Source organism: Zootoca vivipara, chromosome 6 (genome assembly GCF_963506605.1).
Source record: "Zootoca vivipara chromosome 6, rZooViv1.1, whole genome shotgun sequence".
Taxonomy (NCBI): domain Eukaryota; kingdom Metazoa; phylum Chordata; class Lepidosauria; order Squamata; family Lacertidae; genus Zootoca; species Zootoca vivipara.
Genome location: NC_083281.1, coordinates 39978549 through 39992473, shown reverse-complemented (window position 1 = coordinate 39992473; position 13925 = coordinate 39978549). Strand labels below are relative to the sequence as shown.

The 13925-nt window shown below is 42.9% G+C and overlaps 1 protein-coding gene across 1 annotated transcript in view; it reads right to left on the bottom strand.

Annotated features, from left to right (window-relative positions):
• CSMD2 (CUB and Sushi multiple domains 2) overlaps window positions 1–13925 on the bottom strand; it is a 495411-nt gene that overhangs the window by 222172 nt on the left and 259314 nt on the right. The window contains exons 7-8 of the mRNA XM_035120356.2: window positions 13481–13558; window positions 4785–4872 (exon numbers count right to left, since the gene is read on the bottom strand). Of these exons, the coding sequence (XP_034976247.2) occupies window positions 4785–4872; window positions 13481–13558 (166 nt within the window). The remainder of the gene's footprint in view (window positions 1–4784; window positions 4873–13480; window positions 13559–13925) is intronic.

Below are 13925 nucleotides of genomic sequence, written 5' to 3'. Positions count from 1 at the left end.
AAATTTCAACATGGAAGCATCTTCTGGAGGTCATAAGGAGGGTGTTGGTGTAATGTGGACAACATGCTAAATTACACAGCGCTTGGTCTCATGTGCGGAGTGGCACATCCCCCATGTCTGCATGTTCTGAGATGCACTGGGTTACCATAGCAACACCAGTCTCTAGGGTGTTTCCTTTCTCATGTCCTGTGTCCTATTTGCTGTCAGGTTCTGAATCTGTGAGAGTCAGAGGAAGAGGCTGTGGGTTTGGTTTTACACAGCAGCCTTAGCTAGCATGGTGGTAGTGTTAGTGGATCTGTACATAAGTATCTTTACTTCAAAGACCAGAATAACTGCATATAGTATCTGAAGAAGTGTGCATGCACACAAAAGCTCAGACCTATGACAAACTTAGTTGGTCTCTAAGGTGCTACTGGAAGGAATTGTTTTGTTTGTTTGTTTGTTTCGACCACGTCAGACCAACATGGCTACCTACCTGCATATAGTATATTAGCTTTGTCTTATATCTGGAGGCAATAAACACATTGTTACTTTGAACTGTGTGGGAGAGGAGTTTTCCCCTTAACTGGAGGCTCTGGAAGAAGCTGTTCTTCTGGGAGCAGGAAATCTCTGAAGAGCCTTCTGATACATCACACAAGCTGAGGTGTGGTGGACTAACAACTGGCTTCACAAGGCACTAGCATAGGGACACCTGGATGTGTAGGTCTCCTGACTGTGCAAAGCCCCTGCAGGTGTTATAATTTCACAAAGGCAAGTGCACATGGCATGTGGTTGTTGGAGAAAGGAGTGGGGACCTTAGGAGCGATGCTAAAAGCACAAGCCTGCTTACCTATGGACATGGCAAGGCCCTAAACACAACACAGGGATATTGTTTACACCAGCCTTTGCCAACCTGGTGCCCTATAACTTCTGCAACTATGATAGGAGTTGCAGTCCAAAACATCTGGAGGGCATCAGGAAGTTCCCCAAACCCTACAGCAAATCACCAAGATAGCATTTGCACTACAGGCAGCCATTCCAAGAAAGAGACCCAAAAGGAGTGTTCTTCAGTTCGGGGTCCACAACCCCAGATTCCGAGGTTCCCATTTCAAATGTCAGAGCCCCAACCAGCTCAGGGGTTGGTAGAGCAATCTATAGCTGCAACTACTGTGGAATGTGATAGGGAGTAGAAAACTGTGTGTTCTGAAGGCAAACAAGCAAACCCATAAGTGGACAGGTGAGAGGATGCTTGGGACGAATCACATGAAGAACAGAACTATAATGCACTGGTTTTCACACTCTCTTCTGGGGAACACTGCAGCTCCATAGAATGTTCTTAGGAATTGACCAATGAGATGATCATTGACATTGGACAGCTCCCAGAAAACTACAACTTAACACTACCAGCCATCTGCTGCAATACATTGTAGGGTGTAGGAGTGTGTTGCCACATTCTAGAGTGCACTTTTATTTTGAAGTGAGGGAAGTCCCTTTTCATCTGGGGCACTCAAAAAGGAAAATTCTGTCGATTCCAGCTTTCTCAGACTCTCAGTCCCCCCCCTGCCCCCCCATTCAGTTCATTCCACTTACACACCAGTTAAGGATGTATTGATTTTTTTTATCAGCTCATATATGCATTTTTGTGCACATTTTTCCTAATACACATTTGCCAATTTTTACAAAGGTTCCCCTAGTATTATGATTTTTTTGTACTTTTTATTCACTAATGTACACATTTCAGTGCACACTTTCATTACACACATTTTAATAACACTTTTAAAATAACACATAACCCATAAAACAGCTATATTTGGGTTTGTGTACTGGTTTGGGAAGTACAAACAATGCAGGTTAACATAAAAAATTGAACCAGACTAGTTTCTCCCCCAGCTTTATAACAGACCTCACCAATCCTGAAGACCTTCACCCTATGGGGCTGGCCTTGAACATATCCCAAAGTCCTCTGCCCCTCACAGAGGCCATTCAGCAGACACAGCGATGTGGAAAGACTCATCAGAGAGTTTGAAAAGTGATGGAGTGGGAGGAAAACAAATATAACATTTCTCCTGTGACACTCCTAAGCAATTAAGAGAGCTGTGTGGATCAGTGGGGCTTTGGTGTGGGCTGAGAGACACCACATATCTGATTGTAGGTGCCTACACATCCAACCTATGGATTCATGGTAGTGTGGTCCCCATGTTGAGCTGCAATCCTAAGCAGTTTCTTGAAAGTAACTGCAGATGAGATCAACCATGCTTGCGCTTGAAGGAAACATGGGTGCAATGAGGTTGCAAGGCTCAATTCAGATTGGAAGAGGTCAGCATGTTAATAATAGTGCAGAATCTCATCTCATCATGAAATAGCACATTCTTCGGTTACCTTAATCATTTTCACAACAGATCCATCTATGAATCACTCCTTATGTAATAATCCACTTTGTTCAACTGAATGAGATTTGTTTTCCACCCATTTTGCATGGGCAGCTGATAACAGAAATATTATGTGTGTGTGTGTGCAGAAAAAAGAACATTATGAAGTATGTTGTTGACTCCTGCTGAAGAGTCCTGCTGGATCAGCCCAAATGCCCATCTAGTCCTGCATCCTGTTCTCACAATTGCCAACCACCCCACTCACCAATTATGAGTCTTCTCAACAAGCTTCAGAGACATATTGCCTCCAACAATGTGGGTAGAAAATATAGCCACTGTGACTAGTAACCACTGACAGCTTTTTCCTCCGTGAATTTAAAGCCATGCAAGTTTGTGGACATCACTACATCTTGTGGAAGCTAATCTTATACTTTTAACTATGTGCTGTGTAAAGAAGTCCTGGATCTCCCAGCATTCAGCTGTCCATGAGTTATATAGTCTTATGAGAGTTCGGGGGGGGGGGAGATTCTCCAACATCCGTATACATCTTGATCATGTTCTCTTTCTCGCTTTTTTCCCCTAACACGTCCCAATTGTTGTAACCTTTCCTCAAAGGGGAGTTGCTCCAGCCCCTTGATATTTTTGAATGCTCTTTTTCTGAGCCCCCCCCCATATCCTTTGTGAACTGAGTTAACCAGAAATGTACACAGTATTCCAATGGTGGTCACACCACAGATTTGCATAATGGGATTATGATAGTGACAAATCCATTTTCAATCCCTTTCCTAATTAACCCTGGCATACAATTTTTACCTTTTCGATAGCTGCTGCTCACAAGGTCAGCGTCTTCTTCATGCTCTCCACTGTGGTCTCCTGTCATAAGCCCATGGTTATGGCAGCCCCAGACAGAAGAGAAGAAGGACCAAGAGAGAGCAGATGGGGGTCCCTTGTAACTCTAGACAGCCGGGGGGGGAGCAGAGCTGCCTGCTCTTGCCACCCCCCCCCTCCTGTGGAGTACAGAGACTTATTAGGCAGTGAGGGATGACTCTACCAGCCAGAGGGAGGAACTGAAGAAGAGCTGGATATAAAGGGGCAGGGTATTGTGCCTGGTGCTGCTTTTATAAGTGGGATCAGCTGTGCTCACCCAGGAGGAGTGGGCAGGTGCATGCATGGGAGCTCCATAGGGTGAAGGTCTTATGAGTGAACACGTCCTACCTCAACTTTGAAAGCTTGGAGGGAGGGGCATGTCAAACTGTTGGGACATCTTCATAGCTTCTGTTTGGTTCTGAATCTCTTGCCTTGCTCATGTACTCTGAACTCTTGACTCCTGGACCTTGTGCTTGCTACTGAACCTGTACCACTATATGCTTACCCCAAGCTTGGCATTATTGAAACTGTTTGATGGTCCAAATAGATTTTAAAAGAACAAGGAACTTCTTATTGATCTTATTGTGGCTAGGTGGACAAAAGCAAAATTTTGGAAGGGAAAATATTTAATCTATTTTTTTCCTGTAGCTGCTAGTTAGAAATTTTGTATTTTGTAAAAAGGTAACAGAAGGGGAAGAAAGTATCTAAATATTCAAGCACTGCTTTTGACAGTTTATTAAGTTTATATTAATTGTGTTGGCATGTTTACATTGCACCTTGGATTGCAATATAGCATCTGGGTCCTATTTATCTCTGTAAAGTGGGTGGGTGTTTGAGTTTTTTGGTAGGGGTTTTTTTTTGGTAGTAATGTCTTATCATTATTTTTTATTATTTTTTGAATTTATATACCACCCTATACCAGGAGGTCTCAGGGCGGTTCACAGAACAATCTTATGATAGTGTCAAGGTTTTCTCTTTTGTAATATGTAAAAACCCAATAAAGGACTGTGGGTTAGGGTTAGGCTTGAATAAAAATCTCTTTTTACTTTGACATTAGTGCCACTGTCATTGTGTTCTGGGACAGGAGCTAGACATCTCCCAACATTTTTAGGTCAATCCCTGCCAGTACACACTCCATCCTGTTTCCAACACCAGCCAGCTATTTTTTCTCGGAAAAAGCTGGGCACGAAGGCAACAGCATTCCCTAGCCATGCCCTTGCCCATTGCAACTGATATTCAAAGCAAATTGCCTCTTCTTGTAAGGATTCTACGTAACAATCATGCTTAATCGCTGTCAGTAAAACTCCCCTCCACAAATTTGTCTAACTCCTTTTTCAAAGCCTTCTAGACCATATCTGTAACCACCCTTGCAGCAGCCAATTACAGAAGCTAACTGCACATAGGGTGAAGAAGCTTCTATCTCTGATCTGTTCTGAATGGACTTTCAAAGAATCAAGAGCAGTTATTTGCTGAAACATCTGCAGGGCCTGATGAAGACTGAAGCACACATGCACACACACACACACACACACACCAGTAGAGTTGGGGGACAGATAAACAAATTCTTACCTGAAATCATTGCCTATCCTTTTGCCTTGGTCTGGAATCCCAGGGTCTGGACACATGTTATGTCCCTGGGACACACCAACCTGTGTTACTACAAAGCAAAAAAACAGCATATACAGAGATAGAATAGAAGACAGAATCATTTTTTTTAAAAAAAATCAACTCTGTTGGAGAATGTGAAGAGAAAATGGGATATTACAAATTGGAATGCATTTGAGTTGTATGTTCCCCCTTTTTTAAAAAAAGCAACAAAATCGTTACATGTCTACTAAGGGAGTATGTGCAATGGAAAGACTTAATTTAGCTCAGTCTAGGCAGCACCCTCTGAGATCCACTCATCGCTGCCCCCCACCCCGATGCGGAACATGTTTTGCCTATCTCTCTCACACATACACACAAATCCCCCAAATTAAAGGGCACATTTCCAGAACCAGCTATTTAAAAGGACACCTGTGGAATGACACAGAATATTTGTAAAAAGCCCACCATCACCAAGACGCAGATGTGAATGAAAAAGACACAGCTAAAAAAATAAGTAAATAAATAAATAAATAAATAAATAAATAGTTGTAGAGTGTGACATCAAAAGTGTGCAGAGATATGAAGGGAGAAGAGGTCAGAAGCTGGTTGCAGTGTTCCAAAGTTGGTGATTTAGTTTGAATGTGGGGCAATCTGCAACAGAGCAAGCCTCTTCCTATTAGCAGAAGATAAAGAAAAGTCAACCGGACAACGATTAACTCCATCCCACCCACTGCAGTCTTGCACTCTTGGCCACAAACACACACAGCAGGGATCAAACCAGGATGAAATGAGATTGAGAGAAAATTTGTTGGTCTTTCAACTGCATACACCAGCTTCCTTTAAAAAAAAACCCAAAGTAATAAACAAAGAAACAAATAGTTTCTACTGCATAAATGCCATGCATCTTCATCGTCATTGCTTTATTTCCTCCAACCCTTCTGTTATTTGATGCAGCTTAATTTTCTGACATTGCACTGTGTGGGTAGGTGAAGAAGAATGTGAAAGTTCTTTAGCAATGAATGGAAAAGTCACAGAGCATGAAAAAGGAATAAGCGTGCCCAGTTCCCACTGCTGTGTGGCTAACTAAATCACACACACGTCTATACTATGTGTCCATTGGTCTCAGCAGAACCCCAAAGATCATTGGAGAAGAATGGGTACCAACGGTCATAACAAATGATGAAAAGAACAGGTATGCCACAGAGTGAGCCCTCAACAGGGAGCCATGGTCAGTGTTGGCTTTGGGACAACAGTACTTGGCAAGATACATAGGCTTGTAACCACATATGTTTCTGACAGGCTGTGCCTGCACTCAGAATCAGACAATATCTCTTTAGAGGACAGCCATATCACAGACCCCAGCACATAGTGAGACTGGGAGAGGCTGGGATCAGGTCATCCTTAGAATGCACTGAGGTCACAAAACATCTATCATCTATCTATCTATCTATCTATCTATCTATCTATCATCTATCATCTCACTTCCAGGTTTTTAATCCTAGCAACATTTGGGAAACTCCATCCCACTGTGTTCAAAACTTGTTCCCCAAGGCCCACCCTCTGGCTTTCAGTAACTCTGCTGGTACTGATAGACAGCTCCCACCTTGACTGCCAGACCCCGACTTTCAATTTTGCTGACTTGGATGAACTGCTTTCCTGACTCAGCCTAGAAGACCTTGCCATGTTCACACATTTCACTTTGAGAGGTGCACAATGTTTTCTGAATGCACACTAGTAATGATGATGATGGTGATCATGGTGTGTGGAGCAACCCTCAGTTGCTATGGTGGGATAAAGATTGAAGCAGTATTATCAGCATTCATCCTTGTATTGTGAGTGCATCTGTATTCTTAGAAACAAGACACAAGCCCCATGAGCACAAATATGAAAAAAGACCTCAACAACTCATTTTTTTTTTAAAAAAAGGTAACATCCCTTTATGGCTGATATTCTTAAAAAGTATTAACGTTGCCTCTTTTTTCGCTTCTGTAATAGGAGGCTCACCCCCACCACCTCCCTTAGGAAACCCTATCATCCATCCTCCCCAATTTCTGCCTTGTGGGGCACAGATCCATCACTCCATCTTGAAACCCTTGAAGGAGGGCTCTTCAGTTCTGTGCATTGCCCACACATACATTTCCCTATGGAATGAACCATTCATACAACCAACCTGCTGGTCGTCCTATGAACCACAACATTTTATGAACCCAGAGTATCACCTCTCTGGTCCTTCTTTTCAAGCACATTGCGTTGAAGGCCCAGTCCATAAACCATTTCTGTATACATGAATCAAAACAATTGCTGCAGAAGGTGAAAGGTAGACTTGGAATGCCACATCCATATACAAGGATGGGCTCATCATCCAGGCGGGAAACAATTTCCTTGCAGCTACCACATATGGACGCAACACCTTTTTCTGTGGAAGCACCATAACCATCAGCTAGATTATTTAGAAGCCACTGATCACATGCTTGGTCCACCCATTTGGTTCCAGTCACCAACCTTTCTTAGGCCCATAGGCACATTTAGATATTTGAGTGAGTGTTGTGGGTCCCACCCTCTCTGGCCACTGCTTTCTCTCCCCTCCCTGTATCAGCCACCATCACTCTGTGATGGTGAAGCAATCATCATATTGTCAGGGAAACAAGAGAACACCAATGCAACCCAATACTACTACTGCATCACTGTCAGTGTAGATCACAATAACCATGAGAAGGTGTCAGGATTTTACTTGACCCAGACTCACCACCATTAACCCTTCCAACCACATCATAAGCCCTGCCTTGATCCCTTGTTCTCTCTAGGTCTAGGATTGCTCCTCAAAAGCAAAGGTGGCAGCTCAGAGTCACTGTAGGAATGCAGATTTGACTGCCAGAAGTCACCAAATGACTCCTTGGCAGGAAGGAGAAGATCCAGCTGAGAACAATGCAGATGACAATGAAGAGCAGGAGTTGATAGTTTGTGTGGGGGTGGGGTGGGGGGTGTTTTTGTTAGTTACTATATTACGCAGTTTTGTTTTTATATTGTAAACCACCCTGTGATCCTCAGATGAAGTGAAGGGTAGTATAGAAATGTTAATAGTAATAATAATAATAATAATAATAATAATAATAATAATAATAATAATTTCTTTCCATCTCCGATGGACCCTGGTTGGATGGTTGGAAATCAAGACAGTCAAGACACCGTGGCTCTGTTTGCATGTCACATTATACCATAGTTAAAATAAACTATGGTATAATGTGAATGTGGAGTGTGCTGGTGCCTTGCTCCTTAAATTGTGATTGCTTTGCCCCTTCCCAGCTCCTTCTGCTGCCGCCACACTATCAGGAAACAAGCCATGCTCTGGCTTAGTGTTATGTCCATAATTTGTTTTCTTCAAACAAAACATGAGTGATAAGTCTAGAACAAGCTTTGGTTATCACTCATAGTTGGTTTGTTTAGGAGCAAGTGTGGTATAGTGGTTAAGAGTGTCAGGCTAGGACCTGGGAGACTAGGGTTCTAGTCCCCACCTGACCATGAAGTTCACTGGGTGACCTTGGGCCAGTCACAGCCTAGCCTACCTCACAGGGCCATTGTGAGCATAAAATGGAGGGGAGAGAACTGTGTATACCATAGTTGAGCTCCTTGGAGAAAAGATGGGCTATAACTCTAATAATAAATTAATTAATTAGAGAGAAACAAGCCAGAAACGTAGATTCAGAAGTGACTCCAAATCAGACTATGAGCTGGGATAGCTCAGTCGGTAGAATATGAGACTCTTAATCTCAGGGTTGTGGGTTCAAGACCCATGTTGGACGAAAGATTCCTCCACTGCAGGGGATTGGGCTGGATGACCCTCAGAAAGTTACCCAGAAGGGAAAGCAGTCTTCAGGCTGGAAAAGGGTCCCTCACCCTGCCTAGACACCAACATGAATCCTGTCCTCGTCTCTTAGACCAACCACCTGTGTCAGCCTGAAGGACAGTCCAAAGTGCATACAGATTGGGGGGGGGGGAGTAGGTGTCTTCTCCTTCTAGATTCTAGCTAGTCAATCTCTCCTCTGCAAAATAAATAAATACAATTTGCCAATTCACAGTTCTGTGTTAAATGTATCCAATTATGGTTTCATTGTTTGCTGTGATAATTTACTTCAGCTATTCAAAGGCCAGGCAAACCCTCGTCAATCCTCTGTACACAGCATTAATAAAGGGATAATTGATCCGTTTTTTCCTCGGGGGGGGGGGAGAGATTCCATTCAATGAGGGGTTGTCTTTTAATATCAGCTAGAATATAAATGAGTTTCTTACTGTCTGGGGAAGCAGGATCTTTAGTTAAAAGAAAACGGACCCTCCCATTAAAAAAGCCTGGCTTTGGCCAGTTATTCCTCAAAGACTCTGTTGTTTTGTTTTATATTGTTTGGCAGATGTACAACAAAACACGTGGAAAACACAAAAGGACATGGCTGTGAATAAACAGAGGGCATTTGTGTTAAGGGCCTCAACCAATTCCATGATAAACTATTCTAAGGTTTCACATACACAACTGGGTGTTGGGGGGGGGGGAGGCTGCCTGTGTGGAGGTCAGAAGATAGGACTATCGATCTTAACCCTTCTCAGGAATATGTACACAACCAAGCAAGAGTGTAGGAACACAACTGTCAGGATCCAAAGAACACTACCAACTTGACACACACACACACTGCATGAATTGTTCATCTTAACATGGAGCCAGGACTGGGAGGATCCATAGACATGAAATCCACCAGATTGAAAAAGTCTTTCCAAAATTTGAATTGGTCCACCCACCTCTGTTCTCTCTTGTAGAGATTCTCCCTGGCAAAGGCCGATAACCCGAGGCCATTCAACAGCAAGAAAACTGGTCTTTTAAATTCCCTGAAATGGCCCTTGAAATGCTGGTAGTCATCAGGCCCTGCATGAGTATATACTAGCTTGGTTGTGAACACTGAAATCTGTTGGTTGCAATCTGCTTTCCTTGGAAGCTTGCTCAAGTCCTAGAGTTTGCTACATATTACCTATTAATGTACATTGTAGTCTAACAATATCTATAGGGCAACTGGTTTCCCATCCCTGGTTTAGACTGATTCAGAAGTACTGTACCAATAAATCATTGTTTCATGTCATGGCAACACAATGCATTTTAGGTTTGTGTGCTCCTCCTCCTCACGTTACATACATGTGCAGAAGATTTAATGCTGCTCATCAGAGTTTGTAACAACCTGAAGTTTCTGTTGCATCCAAACAAGGAAACTGTGGTTTGTACAAATTCAGTTAACCAAGAAAAGTATTGAACCTGGATCAAAGTGTTTTCTATTTTGGTTTGTTAACTTGCTGTGCTTTGTATAGAACACAGTCTTCTATTTTCAGATAGCAAATGCCTGTTTCTGATGAACTTTGATGAAATACTTTACATTTCCTCCACCTGTATGTGAAGGAAGGAGGAAGGGGGTGCATGTGAGCCTGAGGCTCATGCCTTTAGCAACAACAAGCAATTTGTTGTTATGTATGAACTGAAATTTAGTTTGGTGCCCCACAGGTTCTTAGCATGGTTGGACAAAAGCACTGAGAAGGATTGCTAACCACCCTCCCCTTGAACAGCAGGCATACACATCACCAGCAACTCTCTTAAATTGCAAAAAATGGCTCACCAAGTGGCAATGCACACTTGAGAAGCATAAGATCAAAGCCTGGTTGTCTGTCGCTAGGAGGCCTTTTCTCCTCCCGTATACTTAAAATTCATGTCTTCATTTTAAAAATGCCACTTCACAGTTCTATTTAAACAAATCCATTCTTTGGTTGACATGCAGACTACTCTCTGTACAGATCCATTCAAAGCTGGTCCTACTATTAGACAGAGTCAGGCAGCCACCTTGGGCTGCAGATGCTGGAGAATGGGGGAGCAGCTAGTAGTGAAGTGGGCAGAGTTGTGTATGCCGCACATACACTAAACTAGCCCGTTATCCTGGGGTACTGTACTATCACCAGCACTGAAGAAAGGTTCAATTGCCACTTCATTCAGCTTCTGCACATGGAAGTGTACATGAAAGTGGACCCTATCTTACTCAACACAATGTCTTGGAGAGGCCCTTGGCACATCCAGGTGCTAGACAATCTTAGTCTTCAGCTCATTAGGCTACTGGCTGGTTCTTGCTAGATTGCTTGCTAAGGAGCAGAACCACTCACTGCATTATGTTGAGCCCACCCCATTCCTCGTCTATAAAATACAGCAAGGGGTGTGCCAGTGTTGGATCAACAGTCTATGCTTTGAGGGCTTAGATTACCTGTGTACCTTGGATTAACTATGTGTATTGCCTGCTGCGGCATAGACCAGAGATTTGCATAGGTATCACACCAATCTCAATATTAAAGCCTTTGGAATGAATCATTCTTTTAGTTCTTGTTCTTCTTAAACTGGGAGTCAGGTTAGACAGCTGCTTGTAGACAAGATGTGGTCCCCCTAAGGAGACGGATGCTGGAACTTCCTATGTGGACATGCGGAACAAACTCTCTTGCCGCTAGGAATATGTCTGCAGGAATCATTGCTGCTATGGAGGAGAGGACCCAGAAAGCCAAAATCTGATTGCACCTTGCATTAGCAGTTATTGCAAAAACTATATTGGAGTAGTGGACAATCACCTTCACATCTATTTGGGAAGAAATAGTTTGGAATTTTGGCTCCTGATACAAACTGGGCTGAGAAGATCAAGAAGCAGCATATTATATTTTTATTCTTAAACTTCCTACATTTTTAGAAAGACCCATGGCACGTTGAGAAGATGGTGTGTCACTGAACTAAATATCTGATTTAAGAGTTACTTGGTTGCAAGATGCCTAGTCAGTGCCTTACAACACAATTAAGAGCACAAATTATTATTTAATTTTGCTTTGTATTGCCAAAGCGGAGGGAAACCGAATGTGTTCCAATATAAGCTATTGTGCTGCTTCAGATGAATCTGTGTTGAAGAAACAGACACTGTGACTTACTCTGCCATGTTAAACACACACAATCCGTCACAACTATAGCTTATCTCTCAGCTGCTGTCTCTTCCTTGCTCATCAATCTCTTAAGAGTCCCACTATCCACACAGACAACCATGTGAAATAGATAGCACATAACAGAGCACAGGTGGGGCTGAGTAGTTAATAGCAATATTCCCAGCCAAATAAGTTGGACTAGATCAAAATCAAATTTTATGTCACCATCTGAACTGGGTATTATTACCCCTTCACCTTGAGAATGTTCCTTTAACTCTACATCCTGCTCTTCATCCACTAGCCAAACTACAGCCAGTTTGTGCAATCACAGCTCAGATGCCACAAATGAGCAAAAGCATAGAATGCCATTTGAAAGAGCAATTCAAAACCACTCTGGTTTTTTCCTACTCTCTCTCTCTCTCTCTGATACAAATGCCCAAATGGAATTACTTTAAAGCAGTCTGCATCCCATAACGCTACGGAACCACACAAATAGCACAAGTAACCTTTCCCCATACTGCCTTGAAAGATGACAGTATTGACCCAAGGAACCAGGTGAGTTTTTAGTTCTGATCCTACATTAGAGGCACTTCTGGTCCTGTCTAGGAATGACACAAACATTTCCTGCCCAGCAATTCACACTACCAGATGCCCACTCTTGCACTGTTTCTATCCATTTCCAGCAGACTTTGTGCTTTAAAATTTCAGTGATGCCAAAACTTGGCTGTGTCCAGGCTCTCTCGTCTTCCACTGTTCATCATTGTTTCAGCGCCCCCTCTGGCGCCCTCTTGGCCCAATGCCCAATGCCCAATGCATCTGAACCGATCATTCTCCTCTAAATCCACTTTTGACATCCAACTGCAAAATCCCAGCTCGGTTTCCATTCCAATGCAATTCTATGGAGGGAATCCACACCCAAGGATTGCTCCACTTCGAATTCAAATACCTATCAAAGGAGTGCATCTAATGCTTTTTGTGTGTGTAAAGGATCATATGTACAAACAAAAGATCACACACACACACACAAAATACCCAAAGGAGTCTGCTAACTTCAGTAAAGGAACAATCCCAGAACAAAACAAACTGTCTATTCTAGGTCTGTTTCTAGCAAGTTGTTTGTTTAAAGAAAGGCAAAGTTAGTGAAAAACTAAAAAGCACATCCGGAATAAGTGTGGTGAATATCACTATTTTCTCCTTTTGTCTTTTTCTTTAAGTTAGGCACAGTGAAATTCAATGACCAGGAATGGGAGAGAGGAAAGATCTCATTTCAGATTATCAGTGGAGTCACTGCAGCTTTTTTGTTGCTTGCTTCCTCACCGCTGATCCAAGTCCTCTTACATTCACGCTAGACAAATACATCTGGTTGTCAAAAAATGTGTTTGCATCTTGATGACTCTATAGAGTATGTGACAAAAAGCAGAGATATCCGAGTCTCCCCAAGCCCTCCACAGGATTGCTAACACTATAGATTGCACACACATGACTTTCCCCTTCCCACCCATCCAGGCCGCATCTTGACAGTTAGTAGGTGCTTGCAAACAGAGCACCGGAAGAAGGAGGTGAGACGGTAATGCAGGGTAGGAGGTGGGGATAACAAGCATTAAAACTCGGGAGAAAGAGTGGCAACGTTCTGGAGATTGCTGTAGAGTCATGGAATGCTTAAGGCGCTAGTTCTCACTGGACGTGCAACGGTGGGTGAAACTTACACACAGATGTCTTCTGGTTTGTGTCCTTACTTGGCATCAATTTCACACCCCGGGACTTCATCTCCATTTGCTTTTTGACTAAAGAGGTAATGAAAAGGAAGAGAGATCAGCAAAAGATGGACTACAGCCTGCCAAGAAAACAAGACTTTTCTACAGGTCAGTCCATTTGCAATGGGGGGGAGACATCGGGGGGGGGAGCAATGCTACGAAATTAGTGGAAGAACAATTCAATCTCCCAAAGGAATTTCACCCACAATGTTTACAGCCTTTTTCAATCCCTCGCCCCAGAGGATTACACTATATGCACCTGATAAAATGGACTTTATCTTTTAAAACTTATAATATAATAACATGTCTCCACCCCCATCGTTCTGCCCAGACACTGAGGTCCAGTACTGAGGGCCTTCTGGCGGTTCCCTTGTTGCAAGAAGCCAAGTTGCAGGGA